This window comes from Camelus dromedarius, chromosome 15 (assembly GCF_036321535.1).
Source record: "Camelus dromedarius isolate mCamDro1 chromosome 15, mCamDro1.pat, whole genome shotgun sequence".
In the NCBI taxonomy this organism is placed as follows: domain Eukaryota; kingdom Metazoa; phylum Chordata; class Mammalia; order Artiodactyla; family Camelidae; genus Camelus; species Camelus dromedarius.
Genome location: NC_087450.1, coordinates 41,298,912 through 41,317,707, shown reverse-complemented (window position 1 = coordinate 41,317,707; position 18,796 = coordinate 41,298,912). Strand labels below are relative to the sequence as shown.

Here is an 18,796-nt window from a genome sequence, read left to right as displayed (position 1 = left end):
AACAGAATCATCGGGTCAGAACTATAGATTAGTAATAGAAGTTGAAGAGTAAAGGTTCCTTGAAGTGATTCTGTTAAAGATGACTACAGTGATGTAAGAATAAAATATTTAACATATTTTAACATTTTAGGACTTCTTTCCATTGTCTTAAGAAGTAGTTCTTTTTTTCTCTAAAAATAACATAATTGAGTAACAAAATGTTCTTCATAGACGTTACATATGAAAATTTAATGAGGTTTTTTTTCCCAAAGCTTAAGCTTCGTATTTAGCTTACTTTCAGTTAAAAGGGGTTAGGATAATTTTAAAAGAAAAATAGATTTGAATATTACTACTTCTTAAGTTTCCTTTTTAGAAAATGAATCAGTGTGTAATTACAGTTTTCATAAATGTATATGACATATATGTATATATTTCTCCATTGGAATATACAAAGATATTTGAGAAGGATAGGTGTTTTTTCTTTTTTTCAGTTCTATTAGATAAAATTATTACAGTTTGACTATGCATACATATTATATTGCATGTAAATATGTGATTAAATGAAGGTACTGTCTAGTGGAAAGCAAAATTGATGCACATTAAGGTGGAAAATGGTAACAGTACATAGAGACAGATGCTTAAAATATGCCTGTGTTCAGAGAAGATACTGTTTATGTCCTGTTTGATTTGGGTAAGATTTCTTAGGTATTTTGGCAGACACTTGTATTTAGTGATTTAGATTAAGGTTGCCATTTTATGAAAATTAACTGTAAAAGAATATTACGTTCTATAAGAAATTTAATTGTCATAATCCACAGGTAATTAATAATCACCTTTTAAAAATCACAGTATACATGTGTGGGGTTTTTTGTTTGTTTTTTAGGGTTCTCTTGCTACTTGCCAGTTATCTGAACCACTTCTGTGGTTCATTTTGAGAGTGCTGGATACTAGTGATGCCTTGAAAGCGTTCCATGATATGGGTAAGATGAAATTTCCAAAACTGTCATTTAAGTGTAATCATTTGATAGTACATTATGTTCTTATTTTTGTAGTTTTCTATGAAAGTTGACTCTGTTAAATTATCTGTGTAAAGATAATTTTCATTTAGTATTCTTTGTAAATTTAGGTGGTGTTCAGCTCATTTGCAACAATATGGTTACTAGTACAAGGGCTATTGTAAACACTGCAAGAAGTATGGTTTCAACTATTATGAAATTTCTTGACTCTGGTCCGAATAAAGCTGTTGACAGCACTTTGAAAACAAGAATACTGGCTTCTGAGCCTGACAATGCAGAAGGGATCCATAACTTTGCACCGCTGGGTAAGAAAAGAGTTATTACATGTTATTGGTGTGAATTTATATAGTAGTTCATTAGCTGGTATGAAGCGAAAATAGTTGTCAGAGTAAGCTGATTGTGTTGTAATATCACCATTTTAATTACAAACCATTGATTTTTAAAGGTAGTAGTTTTTCAAACATTCTACTGATTAGAAGGAAGTTTTTAATAGTTCTTTAGTAATAAAATTTGTTTTTATTTTTGAGTTTACATAGAAGCACAATTTATGAAATGAAAAAGTAGATTCTTATGTCAGTTTTCACTGTAAATGTTAACCAGTTTAAAGAAATTTGTTCTTTCTTATTTTGAGTGGTATTTTCCTTTTTAAGAAGCTTCAGATTTAGATACTGTTTTTCCCAGGCTACCTAGTTTCTTTTTATATTATATTTCTTTTCATATTTCTAACTGATGAACATTGACAATTTAAAATAAAAGTGATTATTTTCAAGTTGAAGGCTGTCTTGGACATTGTTTTTTTACTTATATCATTTGAGAATTATTGTGCTGAATTTGTTGTTGCTAGTTTAGTTTTCATATGACATGTGAATATAAAGGAATTAAGCAGTGGTTAGCAGTGAATGCTACCTTGCCAGCTGACTGGATGTCCGAATGTTTTGTGAGTACTCTGACAAATTATGCAAAGTGTACTGAGTACACTCAGACTATCAAATGTTCATATTTTTAGCTAATTTTTCTAGTGTAATTTTATGATTTGAATAGTTCTTGGTGCTTTATTGGGTTTCTTTTGCAAGTTTTAATTTTATTTAAAATATCTTCTTGCAGGTACAATCACATCTAGCAGTCCTACTGCCCAACCGGCCGAGGTGCTTTTGCAGGCCACACCACCCCACAGAAGAGCTCGCTCTGCTGCTTGGTCCTACATCTTTCTGCCCGAGGAGGCTTGGTGTGACCTTACCATTCACCTTCCTGCAGCAGTGCTTCTTAAAGAGATACATATCCAACCTCACCTTGCATCTCTTGCAAGTGAGTAATATCTTTTGTTAAGACCCATCATGAAAATAAACTATAATATAGAAGCATCTAAAAATGAGCGAAGTATTTAGCAAACAATGGTACACTTAGATACAATTTCCAGGTTGGTTAATATTGAACAGTTTTTAATACAACTTTTAACATTACCACCAAATCATTTCCCATGAAATGAATTAGCATGGCTATTCCTCTGAAACAAATAGAAATGTGTGGTGAAATTCAAACAGATACATTCCAGTTAAATACTATTTTACTTTTTCTCTTTCCCCAAATTTATTAAGCTATAACATTATGTCAAAATGAGTTAGTTTACATAACTGTAGATAATAGTCTTTAGTTTTTATAGCCTGGTCCTCAGTCCTAGCTCTGTAATGTGAAATTAGCGTAGATCCCCTCCCAATTGTAAGATAATTACATCTCAAAAGAATTGTTTATTACAATATTTTGAGTAATATTTTTAATGTTTGTGCTTTTTAAATTTTTAACATTTTGAGCATCACTTGATAAATTTCCATTGAATACATTTTGTTGTAACTTTGCAAGTTAAATAATTCAAAAGAATTTTTAGAAAACAAGTTATACATTAAGAGGAGCAGGAACTCTTTCAAGTATTCATAAAGGAATGTGAAGTACTATTTTGCATTTATGTTGGTCCCCAAATTATTTCAATATAAATGTAAGTGTAAGAATTTGTACAGAATTGTTGAAGTTGTCACATTTGTTTATCTTCATTGATTGATTCTGATTGCTGTCATATGTCACACAGTAGTTTAATGCAGAACTATGGGAAATTTTGTAGACCTGGCATATTTGGAAGAATAAATTTTCCTACTTATTTGCAAGATTAGATTATTATTATGCCCTAATATAATTGTAGAATCCACATGTATTAAGTTAAAATAGATATAATAAATAAAACGGCAGAAGGAAAATAGACTAACCTACAGTGTTTTAGTAGGTCAAAAATAACTGTATTACATGGCAAAAATGTAATCAGTATATAAGACTTAGGAGATAATCTTAAGATGCAGAAGAAACTGCTTTTATTTGGAAGGAGAAAGTGGTTCATGTAAATAGTGGCTTTGGAGTGTGCGTAGAATTTGCATATAGGAATTGAGACAGGAAGAATGTTACAAAGGAGAACTTTGTACATTATAAAAAATAAATAGGTATTCTCTATTATAATTATGCTTAATAAAACATTTCGATTTTTATTATTGGATCAGAGCAGAAATTTTTATTACTGGATCAGAGCAGATCAGAGCAGTGTGTTCCAATGGAAATAACATAGCCTTTAGAATCAAACATGAGCTTAAATATAAAATGTCCCCTTTGTCATGTGGGAGTTTGGATTATTTAATCTCTTTGACTCTGTCAGTTTGTATTGACAGTCAAAGAGATTAAATAATGTGGATAATACCCCAAAAGGTAAGATTAAATTTAAAAATTGATGTAACTTGTCTAGTTCTCAGTGCAAACCAGGTATGTAGTTGGCATACAATAAAAGTTACTTCCTAATTTTATAGTTAAAATTAAAATCAAAGTTTAAAGGTTGTTTTAGTTGATAGATATATTTATTATGTGGGCTTCCATGTTTGTGAGAAAGAAATAATTTTCCCATAGTAGCTGCCAGTTGCTACTTCATTGAGCCTCCTTAAATTTTAGCAGGAAATGATTAAAAAAAATCTTTTGAATGTTTATATAAATTTTGAAAGAAAAAAAAGATCAGAGGCGAAAGCAAGTTCTAAACTCAGCTGTATTTAAAATTGTAGCAATATGGTTATAGTAAAATAATATTCATAAAAAATACTTTTTTTGTTAGATTCTTCCCATATTATTTACAACAGTAAACCATAATAGTCAAATGTCCTATATTGGTAATAATTCTAAGTAAAGTAGAAATGATAATTTGCCTATTTGTTTTTTATTTTTCCCTTGGAGAGAATTAAGTACATGTGAATTGTGTATCTTCATTTACTCTCTTTTTTAGGTGAATGTTAGAATTTTTTAAATATAATTCTTATTTTACTGTGGACTTCATATAATAGCTTCAAAATCAATTATGGTGAAAATCAGTGACAGAGTATGATTTGGTATAAAAATTTCCTTTTATGAGTTCATAAAGAATATAACTGAAAGCTACTGTTTTACTGGGATTTCCTCTAAAATGTAAAGTCTGGTTTACTTTTTCTTTAGTAATTGTTGAATTTGTCTTCCTGTAGCCTGTCCATCCTCAGTGTCTGTTGAAGTAAGTGCAGATGGGGTAAATATGCTACCATTATCCACTCCTGTTGTCACAAGTGGTCTCACCTACATAAAAATTCAGCTTGTTAAAGCTGAAGTAGCTTCTGCTGTCTGCCTTCGACTCCATCGTCCACGTGATGCCAGCACCTTAGGCCTTTCACAAATTAAATTACTGGGCCTCACTGCTTTTGGTACCACTTCTTCAGCAACAGTTAATAATCCCTTTCTTCCATCTGAAGATCAGGTATCCAAAACAAGGTATGTGATTTTTCATTCTTAAGAAAAACCTTTTTGTGTTTTCTTGTGAAATTATTTATTCTGTGGTTTCTTTCTTTTTTAGAGTTTAGTAAATTCTTTATTCTGAGGCATCTATATAATATTGTGATTTTAAGTGTAACAAAGAGTAGTTCTATAGAAGCAGAACCCTGAAGCTGGTTAAAATTGAGATTTATGTGCGTTTAATCATTGAGGTGATTCACAATATGATATATGTGGATGTAACTTCCAGTTCTTTGGATCGTAGTCCAGTATAAGCATTTCCAAATGCCTATCCCCAGCAGTACACCTGAACCATACAAACTGATCATATAGACAGGCACCTACTCTTATAGGGTAATTCGTAAGTGCCAGTCAACAGAGGGTTAGAGTTGAACCAAACTGACCAAAGAAGGACCTGGATATATCCTTTAATTTACATTCTTCTGGTAAATGTTGATGGTTGAAAATTTTATAGACTAATTTTATTATAAGTTTTACCTGAGGAACAAATTTAGGATTTCTTTTGACTCTCAAGCTGCCAGGACTATAGTTTTGCAAGTCTATGAGCTTGTGCAGTATGTATTTATGCATATAAATATGCATATATACAAAAACATTTCCTGACTGATTAAATGAAAAGCAAGTTCTTAGTTCCTAAATGGTATTAACACTTAAGTATTTTTATTTACTGTGTTATAGGGGAGACTTATTATGTGTTTAATTCTTTACTGATGTTACAGTATTTTAAAAACTTTTTTTTTTAACATAGATTGGTGCTACTTAAGAAATAAACATGAGAATTTTGTAACCTGAAGTGATTTCAGCTACTTTAATTTACCATATAAGCCATTTTGTGTTGTGTATTTCAGTATTGGATGGCTACGGTTATTACATCATTGCCTTACTCACATAAGTGATCTGGAAGGAATGATGGCAAGTGCAGCTGCACCCACTGCCAACCTGCTACAGACTTGTGCTGCCTTATTGATGTCTCCATACTGTGGAATGCATTCACCTAATATTGAGGTTGTGCTTGTAAAGATAGGACTGCAGTCCACTAGAATTGGCCTGAAGCTTATAGACATTCTTCTGAGAAATTGTGCAGCATCAGGCAGTGATCCCACAGGTGACAATTAATTTGATATTTTAATTTTTACATATCTGCAAAGTTAGGACAGTTGAACTATGTGATATTTGTGATTAATTCTGTTTCTGAAATTAACTTCCATTATGGCTTGATTATTTTTAGAGTTTGTTTTTTATTGTTGCTGTTGCTGAAATTTACAGAAGAATTCTTATTAATGAATAATTTAAGATTAAATTGAGCATATCTTCTCATCCCATTTGCTTATTTAGCAAACTTTTCCTTTTGATTCTTTGTTGCAAGATTTGAATAGCCCTTTACTTTTTGGAAGACTGAATGGACTCTCTTCTGACTCCACGATAGATATTCTTTACCAGCTTGGAACAACTCAGGATCCTGGAACAAAAGACAGGTATGTGATGATCTCATTTTTCATATAAGGACAGACACAATCACATGTAGTGAGTGTTGCTTGTGATGCTTTCTTTTTAGATCATTTCATAAAAGTTAAGCTAAGACTGTTGATTATATCATACATTTACCTGTATACTTCACATAATGTAACTTTTAGAGATTTTCATGAGTGTTAAACATAAATTCTCTTAAATTTGGACATATTCGAATTTGAACTCAAATAGATCCTTACTTAGTATTGCTTTTGAGGAATGGATTGGGATAAAATATTGAATATATTTTTATGTCAGCTATGTTGTGATGAAATCTTTGTAAGTTGATGGGGTCATAATGATACTACCTGTCTTAGGTATTACTATACATATAGAAATATAGGAATAATGTGTCCATATTAGGTACTTGGACTATTTTGATAATAATGTTTGTTTTTATTGATTTTTTTAATTAATTACATTATTTATTGATTGTTTTTCATTAGCCTCTGTATTCTCTTTCTCCTGCTTCGTACCACAACGTGAAACACTATCATACCAAGTAAATACCTGAATGTTTCACCTAAATGTTTAGTGATCTTTCAGTATAGGTAATTTTAGATGAGTTTTACTAATGTAGTTCTTCCTTGGTATCTTCTACCTCCAAATTAATAAAGACTCCAAGTATTTTTTAAGCGTGTTTTTATTGATAAATTTGGCATTCTCTGGTTTTATGTATATCATCTATATCACAAAAAAAATTTATAGAGGGTGTGACTCTATAAATAATATAAATAATCTTTATGTTAGAGATTATTTCCTGAGTTAATATGCTTTTAAATATATTGAATATTTTATATCCAGTTAATATCCTTTAATATTTTCATTAATTTACATTTAAAGTGAAATCATTTGGTATGTTATTTAATTTCTTACTTTGTAAATTATTAATAGATTATTAATTTTTTGGTGGGTGCTTACTCATTTTGTATCTATTTACTGAGTAACTGCTGTATGCCTTGCATTGTGCTAGATATTGGAGAGATCAAGTTAATTAAGTCCAACTTGTGCCCTCAGAGTTGGGGAGACAGGGCAGTGTCACTCACAGGGAAGATTTATGTAGGACAGACTTAAGGGTATGAATTAAAAGTACCAGGCAGTGAAGGCATCTGGGAAGATTGTTACTTAATCACTGATAATGTAATAGCTTTCAATTATTTTAGGCTCACTGCATTCAGGTTCTCTGTGTTAAAAATATTTAAGGACATAATTAACAAAGTGAAATTTGCTTCAGCAGGATAGTTTCAAAATATTAAAAAGGCTAACTTTGTTTTCGTTAAGCTTTTTTGCTTTATAAAAAATATATGGTAACTATGTTGTATTTAAAAATAGACTGAGAGAAAAATACCATATGAGATCACTCATATGTGGAATCTAAAAAACAAAAACAAACAAACAAAAACAAAGCCTAAATACAGTACAGAAATAGACTCACAGACAGAGAATACAGATTTTTGGTTGCCAGGGGGGTGGAGGGTGGGAAGGGATAGACTGGGATTTCAAAATTGTAGAATAGATAAACAAGATTACACTGTATAGCACAGGGAAATATACACAAAATGTTATGATAACTCACAGAGAAAAAAATGTGACAATGAGTGTGTGTATGTCCATGAATGACTGAAAAATTGTGCTGAACACTGGAATTTGACACAACATTGTAATATGATTATAAATCAATAAAAAATGTTAAAAAAATTAAAAAAAATAAAAATAGACGAATATTTTTTGACAAAGTAAATAGGAATTTGTGTCAAATTTGAATCATAATGGTTAATAGGATTAAAAATATACTTAAAATTTTGCTAAATATTTTTCTAGAATAGGTTTCTTAAAATCCCTTATGATTTTTTTAATTTTTAATTTTTTATCATCAGAAGAAAATTGCACTTAAAATTATTTTCTTTGTATAATGCAAATGTAAATACTTCACAATGCTTCAGAACTGACATTAATGACAAGATTGTTGGTTGCTATGTAGAAAATGTTACTTTTCCCTGATTGTTTCACCCTTTTCCCTTTCTATGACTTGTCAGTATTTCTTGTCGTATGAAATATAAATGAGAGAGGGTAGAGAGAGGGATTAAGTAGTAATGTATATCTTCTGGCTCCTATTTCTTTTACCCTCAAGCAAAGAACCTTGTGCTCTAAACTAGAGGAAACATTTCAAAGCAATCAAAACAAAGATACAGTGTTTTAAGAACTTGACTATAAATCTCAGTCCCCACACCCTTTTAAACTATAGACTCCGAGCGTTACTGCTTTAAAAAGTCTTTGGCTCTCATTTAGTGGTCCCCAGCCCTAGGTGATAGAGAATAGGATGGCCTTGAAAAAGTACATATGTTAGGGCTATTCTGTTGTCAAAGTGAAAGAGGGTGGGTGGCTGCTACTAGTATTTAATGGTTGGGGGCCATATTCATGAGCTTCTGCACAATGAAGAGTTGGCCCCAGAGCACTGTTCTGTCTTTTGTGGATTTGTTAGAAGATGAGAGAAAATTTAGAGGAGAGAGTAATTTTGTTAAGCTGTGTATCCTGTATTTCTAGACATTTATATATTGTGTCATAAATAATGGAAGAATCAATGTTTGCTGAATTAGAGTTGTATTATCTCAAACCTTTTCATCTCTTAAGATTTTAAGTTTATTGGAAAAGTAGATTTACTGTGTCTTTGCTGATTGTATAATTCTTTTTCCTTCCTTTTTATCAAGAGCAAGTTGGATATTATTCTCGTAAATACATTGCTTACATGCAGTAATGATAGTTATCCATATTAAATATCAGCTGTGGTATAATTAATTATTTGAATTTATTTTCTTCTTTTAAGAATTCAGGCCTTGTTAAAATGGGTCAGTGATTCTGCCAGAGTGGCTGCTATGAAAAGAAGTGGCAGGATGAGCTACATGGGCCCTAACTCTTCAACAATAGAGTATGGACTTTTGATGCCATCTCCTTCTCATTTGCACTGTGTAGCAGCGATTCTGTGGCACAGTTATGAACTGCTTGTAGAGTATGATTTACCAGCTCTGCTAGACCGAGAGCTCTTTGAGTAAGTATGGTTTGTGAAATCCTTTTTCCCCCCAGTACTAGATCACTTTAGGTTTTTACTTGATGAAACACATTTTACATGATTATTTGGATAAAAACAGTACTTTGAAAGTAGTAGTTAGGTATATAATCAGTAAAATTTTGGAATGAGATGCTACACAGATTTATTTATCTTCGTGTTTTAAGAAGCTGTATTAGTGTCACTGCTGCTTTTCCCACCTAAAATTGGAATGTTTAATGTCTGCTCCTGCAGTTGGTACTGTTTACTCTCATCTGCAAATTTACCCATTGGATCCTTTGTCTTTAATATGCATCTTTGGAGGAAAAGTATTAGCTAGAGAAATTGAAAGACTCTTTTAGACAGTTTTTATAATTGGTTTTTACCTCTTTCTAGATAGCCGTTATGATTGTTCTTTTGTAAATAGTTTCCACTTAAGCCACGTTTTTTCACCATACTCAGCTAAGGCTTTGCTGAGCTGACTGCCTGATAACTGCTAAATTTATAGCAAAATATAATATAATATTTATTTCTAAAAGGTTCCATGACTCATGAAAAGTTGGTCTTTTGGCCTCTCGTTTTGTCATTTTCATTATTTGGTCCTACTGGTTGGCATAATCGATTACTTACTAGTGAAACTCACTAATAGTTCTCAATTTGCAGACATGAATTGAAGCCATCAATCTTGTCAAATTCAGTCTAAATATTTCTTTCATATAATTTTTCATTGTTAATGTCATTTTTTGAGATCACACAGAGAATGATAGAATCATTTTGATATAGATCTCTTGGTTTTCTGTATTAATTTTACAAGTCTAATCTAACTTCCAATCTATTTAACAAAGTATATATCACAAGCAATTTTCTTGAAATACTATGTCATAATATTTAATGTGAAACTGTATAACTTTCATCAGGGTGATTTCTAGTAGAATTATTTGATAGTGAGGTCTTTCTAAAAATACGTATTGTTAACATGTAAATACATGTTGTTAACATGGTGTCTTTTATTCCCCTAGGCTGCTTTTTAATTGGTCCATGTCTCTTCCCTGCAATATGGTTTTGAAGAAAGCTGTTGACAGTCTACTTTGCTCGATGTGTCACATACACCCAAGTTATTTCTCTTTGCTCATGGGCTGGATGGGAATCACCCCTCCTCCAATGCAGTGTCACCACAGACTATCCATGACAGATGATAGCAAAAAGCAAGATCTTACTTCATCCTTAACAGATGACTCTAAAAATGCACAAGCACCTCTTGCACTAACTGAATCACATTTGGCGACCCTTGCTTCCTCTTCTCAATCTCCAGAAGCTATCAAACAATTATTGGACTCAGGTTTGCCTTCTCTTCTTGTGAGAAGTCTGGCTAGTTTCTGTTTCAGCCACATCTCTTACTCAGAAAGCATTGCTCAGTCAATAGATAATTCCCAGGACAAACTCAGGCGTCATCACATTCCACAACAATGTAATAAAATGCCTATCACAGCAGACCTGGTTGCTCCTGTTCTTAGGTTTTTGACAGAAGTTGGCAATAGCCATGTTATGAAAGACTGGCTCGGTGGGTCTGAAGTCAATCCACTTTGGACAGCACTTCTGTTTTTATTGTGTCACTCTGGGTCCACTTCTGGAGGACATAATTTAGGTGCACAACAGACCAGTGCAAGGTCGGCTTCTCTTTCCTCGGCTGCTACGACAGGATTGACTACTCAACAGAGGACAGCGATTGAGAATGCAACTGTTGCATTCTTTCTGCAGTGCATTTCCTGCCACCCTAATAATCAAAAGCTGATGGCCCAGGTAAGAGTAGGAAAGCTGGCATATATTGTAGGTGTCTTACTGTCTTTACATGCTCTCACACAGCATTCTTGAAATTGGTTAAGCAAGGGGCATGTATTAAGTCCAGGTGATGATGAAGTTTGAGGTTGGGTGCATTTAAGGATCCAAATTTAAACCAGAATTAAACTTAAGTACCGGTATCTCCTTCCTTCTCTTCTCATAAATCAGTTATTCTTTTTGGTGAGATAGAGGGCAAATTCATGGAGCTTCTAGCTACAAATCATATATTCCTCCTTTTTAAAAACTCTCCCAAGTAAAAAGAATGACATGTCAGCTGCTGGAACAGGTTTGACCACTTGAAGGTGATCACTGAGTGCCTCATCTTCAGTGAGGCTTTGCATTTTGTGGTAACCAAGATGCTACAACTGTTGATTTGCTTCTAATGAAGCAGATATTAGACTAGGTTTCAGATAGGAGACTGCTGACAAATCACATTAAAAGCATGAAAGATCATTTTATTTTATTAAGCCCATGGGGCCAAAAATCTGAAAGCTGGAATTACCTCAAGAATAATTCTAGTTGCTTTTTGCCAGATTCTAATCCTTTCTGGCTGTTGTGATCTTCAACAAATTGTTTAAACTATTAAATGGTGATAGTAGTACCTGCCTTTCAAAAGATTTTTGAAAGGCAGGCAGATTTTTGGAGAGAATTAAATACTATAATGTATATGAAGTACCTAACATAGAGCCTGTCAGAGACATGGTAGATCCCAGTACCTAGGAACCAGCTTCTCTTTTTACCCCCTTACTTGATAGTGCTTATTCAGGTGAAACTCTATTAATATCTGGAAGGATAGTTACCATGATTTTTAAAAAACACTGAATGATTTAAGAAGGTACTTTATTGTCTTAAGTAAGTAATTATTGTGAGACTGCTTAATGTGCCTAATTTGAAAGAGATGTTTCAATTAGCAATCTTAACCAAGTTCTTGAGTATAGATGTTTGAGAATTTGGCTTGTGTCTTTGATTAAGATGAAGCTTAATGCCTCATTGTTTTCTGGCCTAATTATCATCTCTTAATTTCTTTTAAGGCTTTGTTTCATACTTTTAATGTACTTTTTTTCAAGATTTTTATTGTAACCACATTGATATTGACTAAAATTAAAATTAACTTGGTTATTCTGGGTAGTTACTACGTGAAAGCACTGTAGTAATAACTTCTCTTATCCACAGAAATTTTTGTTGCACTTTTAGCTTTTTATCTACTTCTGTATTCATATATTTTAAAATGAAATAATATGTTCTTTAATTACTGGTTTGATGAATTCAAATACACTTCTTAATCCACATTTAGAATTTTGTCTTTATTCTTTAAAATATAAAGCTGCAAATAAATACCACATTTAACTTTTAAAATCTCTTACCTTGCTAGGTTCTCTGTGAACTATTTCAGACATCTCCTCAAAGGGGGAACCTTCCAACATCAGGGAACATTTCAGGGTTTGTACGTAGATTATTTTTGCAGTTGATGCTGGAGGATGAGAAAGTGACAATGTTTCTTCAGTCACCCTGCCCGGTAAGTATTTAACAATTAAATTAAATCTTAATGATAAGCTGTCTGTAAAGATGTTTTACATGTTCATATAAGAGCTTGCAGTTATCTGTAATAATTTCTAATATAGCACAGTGAAACTAGCACAACCTTTATACTTAATGATAGGACTTGAAAATCTCAGCTAACCTTCTTGGTCTAGAATAACCTATTTATACCTTGCCATGAATGGCATAATTTTTGTTTGATTGATTGGGGCAGAGGTAATTAGGTTTACTTATTTATTTATTTTTAGAGGAGTTAATGGGGACTAGGGACTGAACCCAGGACTTTGTGTATGCTAAGCATGTGCTCTACCACTTGAGCTACATTTCCTCCCCCCACCCCATGAATAATAAAATTTGACTTGGGCAGGGAAATGGCAGATTATTAGGTACAATCATGCTAATGCAAAAGTTGACCAACACATCACATAGCAGATGTTCCACATTTGAAGAAATATAAAATAATCTCTTTATATTCTGTATGCATTATTGAAGTTTTATTCTTTTATGCTTTTGAAATTGTTATATAATGGTATACATTTTAAAAAAATCAATTCTTGATTTCTTTTAAATTAATTTTCAGCTGTACAAAGGTAGAATTAATGCTACTAGCCATGTCATCCAGCATCCAATGTATGGAGCAGGCCACAAGTTCCGTACACTTCATTTGCCAGTCTCAACGACATTATCAGAAGTTCTTGACAGAGTATCAGGCAAGTCCAGACTTAAATACTCTTTATTCTTTAACTTTATCTTAGATACATGTGAAATTTTACCATTTTGTAGCTATTTTACTGCATTCACTCACTCAGCCACCATTTAATAACTGGAAAAGGTTAAGATAGCTTCACTGTTTGAAGCATGAGTAAGAAGCTGATGAAGTGCACAAAATGTACAGTATATTCCAGCACCAATATTTCTTCTGATGTGATGTATGTTATGTGTAGTGATGACAGAATGGGCAGTTGGGAAGTAGACAAGCTGTGGGAAGCCATTGATGGAGTTTTCTCTCGGTAAACCATCTGGCTGTTTTACGGTAGATGAATTACATTACAGCAGGTTGCATAACAGAATTCTAAGTACTAAGCATGTTCTAAATCTAGGGGAGATGTGAGTGGTCAGTAGGTAGAATTGACTGGTGACCTTATTGTTTATAACAGTGAAGAAAACAGAGAGAACGTCCCCCTAAGTTTCTTGCCTTTATTTCGAAAGCTCCGACAGTGCCTTTAAACAGGATAGAAATTATTAAAGTAAGAGTATGTTTTTGAAGTAGAATGCAAATTGACTGTGCTTAGTTTGAGTTTATTGCCTCTCAGAAATTCTAATCAGTGATGAATTCATTGAGCTTCTGCTATGTATAAGCACAGTAATTGGTTCTCGGGATGTAAAAGGGAGCAAGACACATATTTTGATGCTCAAAGTATTTATGATCTTATGTATGTTGTCGGATTAAAAAATAAACTGAAAATTTAAATGTTTGCATTCTGATTTAAATATAAATATGTTTCTATCTGTACACGTTAGAGAGGGTACCTGAAGTCTTTAAGCAATACTGATCACTGAAGGAGTATCTCAGAAAAAAACTGGCATTATTTGTTTATTAGTTGGAAATAGAAATCTGAACTTATAATAAAAGACTGAGTTGAGGAGATTTGGGAGTTGTTACCATACATAGATGGTAAGTTAAACCATATAAATGGATATGATCACTTCGAGAAAATAAAGTAGAAAAGATTCTTTACCAGTTTTAGTCACTACATCTAACACAAGTGAGTAAAATTGAATTCTTTCCTACACTTTTACAAGTTACACAGTAAAATGTTAGAGTATATTATAAATGTGTAAGCTTTTTTTCTTACTTGAAAATATCTACCTTACCTGTTCCAGCTAACCTTTTGTGAAAATTTGGTTTTACAAACTTTTTTCTAAATTTCAACTTTCCCAGACTCTTCCTTCTACAAGATGAAGAACAAATTTATAACTAATTAATTAATTAAAAGAAGGAAGGAAGTGGGGAAGAGTACTGAAATTCAGTTTTTGAGATTTCATACATTTAACTTGATAATGGGAAAGTGTACACATATTACAAAATAACTTGAAATTTAACAAATTTTTATTTTTCTTTACAAATACTGAGTTTATCTTCTGTTTAGTGTATTTGTGATCTTTAGCCATATTTTATAATGTATTAACTTGTGCATATGTATTTTATTAACATATTTGAAAACAAATAATCCAAAAAATTTTAGTCAGTTATTTTACCCACCTCCTATAGCATTTGACTATATTGCTTTCAAATAATAAAGGTTATTTGTCAGTGTTTTTCCTTTTACAAGTTTTATCATTGTTTTTAAGCAATTTGGTAATTATTAAGTAATATGCCTTATAGTTTTCTCAATGTTTCTTATGATTTGGGTTTTTGGACTTCCTTGAATCTGTGGATTTATAAATATCATCAAATTTAGAAGGTTTTTGGCTATTATTTTCCCAAATACATTCTGTCTCCCCATCACTCTCCTCTCTTTTTATATGTCCTTGTCTTCATTTAAAGTGTACAAGCTTTCATCTGTCATCTTAAATATATTGACCTGTTTATGTTGTTTTTCTTTTTTCTCCTTATTGTGGGGTGTGTGTTATTTCTTCTGTATTTGCCTTGAAAATTTTATTGGATGCCTGACAATGTGCTTTATTTTTCTGGGTCATGGTTATTTTTGTATTCTAATAAATATTTTTAATTTTTTTTGAGATATGGTTATATTACTTGAAAACAGTGTTACTTTTAGGGCCAGCTTTTAAGCTTTGTTAGGTGGGACCAGAGCAGCTTTTAATGTAGGGAAGAACTTACTGTGATGATGGAAATTTTTTATAAATCTACACTATCTGGTGCAGTAGCTTTTGAGCACATGAAATGTATCTGGTGAGACCAAGAAACTAAAGTTTTAATTTTAATGCACTTAATTTTAAATAGATACTGTATTGGATTAGTAATAGGGTACCACATTTGAAAACGGAGGTCTAAGGCTAATTTGGCCCTACTGCTGAGGTAATGTCCTTCTGAAAACTATTAGGAATTCACTAGGGCATTGGGAATACTAGATATTTTCTAATCCTTATTTTAGAGCCTGGGGTTGTTCCCTTGCTACTTTTGAGAAGTATTTTCCTTGCCTTTAGGTGATTTCCTTGTATGTAATGCTTGTCAGTTTGCACTGCAGACTCAGAGGAGATCCTCTATAGATCTCTGTGGCTCTCTGTCTATGCTGATCTCTCCTCCTTGGAGTGTGCCATGTGAAGTGCAGCCAAAACTGCCTTTGTCTTCCTGGACTCCTAGCTCTGTATCCTCACCTTGTGTGGTACCTGGGTTGTCCTGAACTGTGGTCTGGGGAATTGCAGGAAGTAAGCTGGTGCAATCGTAGGGCTCACCACATTTATTTCCACTCACTCAGGTGTCCTGTCCTGCCTCCTGATGCCCAGTATACTGAAAACCACTATATCATATGTTCTCCTAACTTTTAGTTATTTAAGGTAGGAGAATAAATCTGGTCTTTGTTATTTCATCTTGGCCAGAAGTGGAAATTCAAATCCGAACAATTTCAAACAAACTTGAGAAAAAATTTTTCTCAGTGATATCTTTTAGTATTTGAATGGTATTTATTGAGGTAACATTATATTAACACTATTTCTTGTTTTTTAAAATTTTTATTTAGTTAGAAAACTTAGGTAACACAGTAATATAAAAATAAAGAATGTAAATTCTTATCACCTAATGAGCTATGACTAATTGTGTGAATTTTTTTTTCTTAAATATTTCCCTCTGACTTGTATAAGTATTTTTTGCCATTTTGGGTTGCTTTGTTGTTTCTGTGAGAAAGTAGAATGTATTGTTGCATTATGTATCTACAGTGGTCCCCCTTTATATGCAGATCATATGTTCTAAGACCCCCAGTGGATGCCTGAAGCCACAGACAGTAATGAACCCTGTATATACTATGTTTTTTTCCATCCATACATATTTATGATAAAGTTTTAATTTTAGGTGAGAACACAGTACGAGAGTAACAACAATAACTATTAATAAAATAGAACAGTTATAACAATATACTGTAGTAAAAGTTCAGTGAGTGTGTCCTCTCTCCCTCTTTCTCTCTGTCTCTCAAAATAATTTTATTATACTGTGCTTACCCTTCTTGTGATAAGAGATGATAAAATGCCTATGTGATAAAATGAAGTGAGGTGAATGACACAGGTGTTGTGACGTAGCGTTAGGCTACTTTAGATACTCTGACAGTACATCCAAAGGAAGACCAGAAGGAGGATCATCTGCCTTGGGTGATCCTGGCTGGGTTTTCCAGCCATGACGACTGACATCGATGATTGGATGTCAGGAGCAGATAGTGAGATAGTTGGGAATCCCAGGTGTGATGGAGCCAGTAGGCGTGAGATTTCATCATGATAGTCAGAACAGCAGGCAATTTAAAACTTATTAGTTGTTTATTTCTGGAATTTTTCATTTAGTATTTTCAGATCACAAGTAACTGAAACCGCAGAAATGAAACCGTAGATAAGAAGGAACTACTGTATTTACAGTGGTCAAATTTTTTTTTTTTTAATAAGTATAGAAGCTGTCAAAAGGCAGTCATAGTTAGAAAGAAGTTCAAGAAATTGAGATTACTGGGATATTTTCAGATATTCAAAGAAAGCTACAAAATAGGAGATAATACAAAAGATACTGTTTTAAAATTTGATCATTTCACCTTTGTAACATTACAATAAAGCACCGGATCATAATTGTGTTAAGTTAGAAAAGTAAAAGAGAATCTGTATCAGTCATACCCACTTAGTGAAAAACGTTCTTAATATCAAAACAGTTTATCCAGCTTTTTGGGTTTCTTAATGGTTAAATCAGATCATTTGTTTCATGGTTTATAATAGCATGTGATATTCAAGGAATTAAAGAAAATATTAATTATGAGAGTTACAACAATCTGTGAAAGTCCTTAGTATTCATTCTTGAAGTACTGGTAAAACATATTACTTTGTTATCTAAGATTCCTAACTAAAAACAACAAAACCAGAAATCTCTGTTACTTAAATTTGTTCCTTTATACCACCATTTGTAGAATAAGTTCTAATGTAATGCTTTAGGGTGAGTACTGAGCTTGAATTCCATATTGCCCTTTACAGATTGTATCAGTAACCTTGCGAAGGCTATTTCCTTATTTGAAAACAGTATGCTTTCTTGATATACATGTTGTGAGAACCGAAAAAGATGTAGGTAGCAGGCAAATTGAGCTATGTGTAAAATAAAGCAAATGTTTTTGGTAATGGTTTTTACTGCCTCTAGAGGTGGTACTATTGTAATATGTAATATTTTCTAGAGATTGGAATTTAAGTATCCTGGCTTAAATTAATAAGCTCTCTCATCTCATCGATAAAATCAGCAAGAATGGAATGTCAGACTTCCCCTTATAACATTTCTTCAAAATTCACTTACGTTGCCTTTTTACTAGTGGTGATATAATCTTGTGTAATTATCCCCTAAGATATTCATTGCTTCCCTTCTTAATGATTTTGAAAAGCAATGTATTTTATGTAAAATTTTCTTATAGATACACCAAGTATCACTGCTAAACTAATTAGTGAACAAAAAGATGACAAAGAAAAGAAGAACCATGAAGAGAAGGAAAAAGTCAAGGCAGAAAATGGATTTCAGGACAATTACAGTGTTGTTGTTGCTTCAGGTATACTTTCTTTTTTTCTCTATAATCTTGATTTTGTTTAGGTTTCTATAAAATGTAACAATTTATATTTACAGGAACTTCATGTAATAAAAAGTATTAATGTAAAAAAGCTGGTGTGATGATGTCTTAATATTACTTATTACTCAACTGTTGCACCAGAAATCCATTACTCTTTGGCACTGGAATTATTAAACTCATTTTATGCTCACCATATTTCATCAGATATGGAATATGTGTAAATCATTTAGATTTTCCACTTCAGCTTGACAGTTTACAGACGGTTATACTCTTACAAGTCC

At 32.5% G+C, this 18,796-nt stretch overlaps 1 protein-coding gene across 10 annotated transcripts in view; it reads left to right on the top strand.

The window, feature by feature from the left end:
* Positions 1-18,796, top strand: part of BIRC6 (baculoviral IAP repeat containing 6) — a 197,841-nt gene that overhangs the window by 112,191 nt on the left and 66,854 nt on the right. For all 10 annotated transcript variants that reach the window (XR_010384233.1, XM_064494613.1, XM_064494617.1 and 7 more), the window contains 11 exons: positions 863-959; positions 1,106-1,300; positions 2,100-2,300; positions 4,532-4,811; positions 5,681-5,937; positions 6,199-6,307; positions 9,166-9,387; positions 10,404-11,184; positions 12,596-12,739; positions 13,343-13,472; positions 18,366-18,497. Coding sequence is in view for 9 of the 10 variants with exons in the window: in XM_064494613.1 (XP_064350683.1) it covers positions 863-959; positions 1,106-1,300; positions 2,100-2,300; positions 4,532-4,811; positions 5,681-5,937; positions 6,199-6,307; positions 9,166-9,387; positions 10,404-11,184; positions 12,596-12,739; positions 13,343-13,472; positions 18,366-18,497 (2,548 nt within the window). In the remaining variant the exon portion in view is untranslated. The remainder of the gene's footprint in view (positions 1-862; positions 960-1,105; positions 1,301-2,099; positions 2,301-4,531; positions 4,812-5,680; positions 5,938-6,198; positions 6,308-9,165; positions 9,388-10,403; positions 11,185-12,595; positions 12,740-13,342; positions 13,473-18,365; positions 18,498-18,796) is intronic.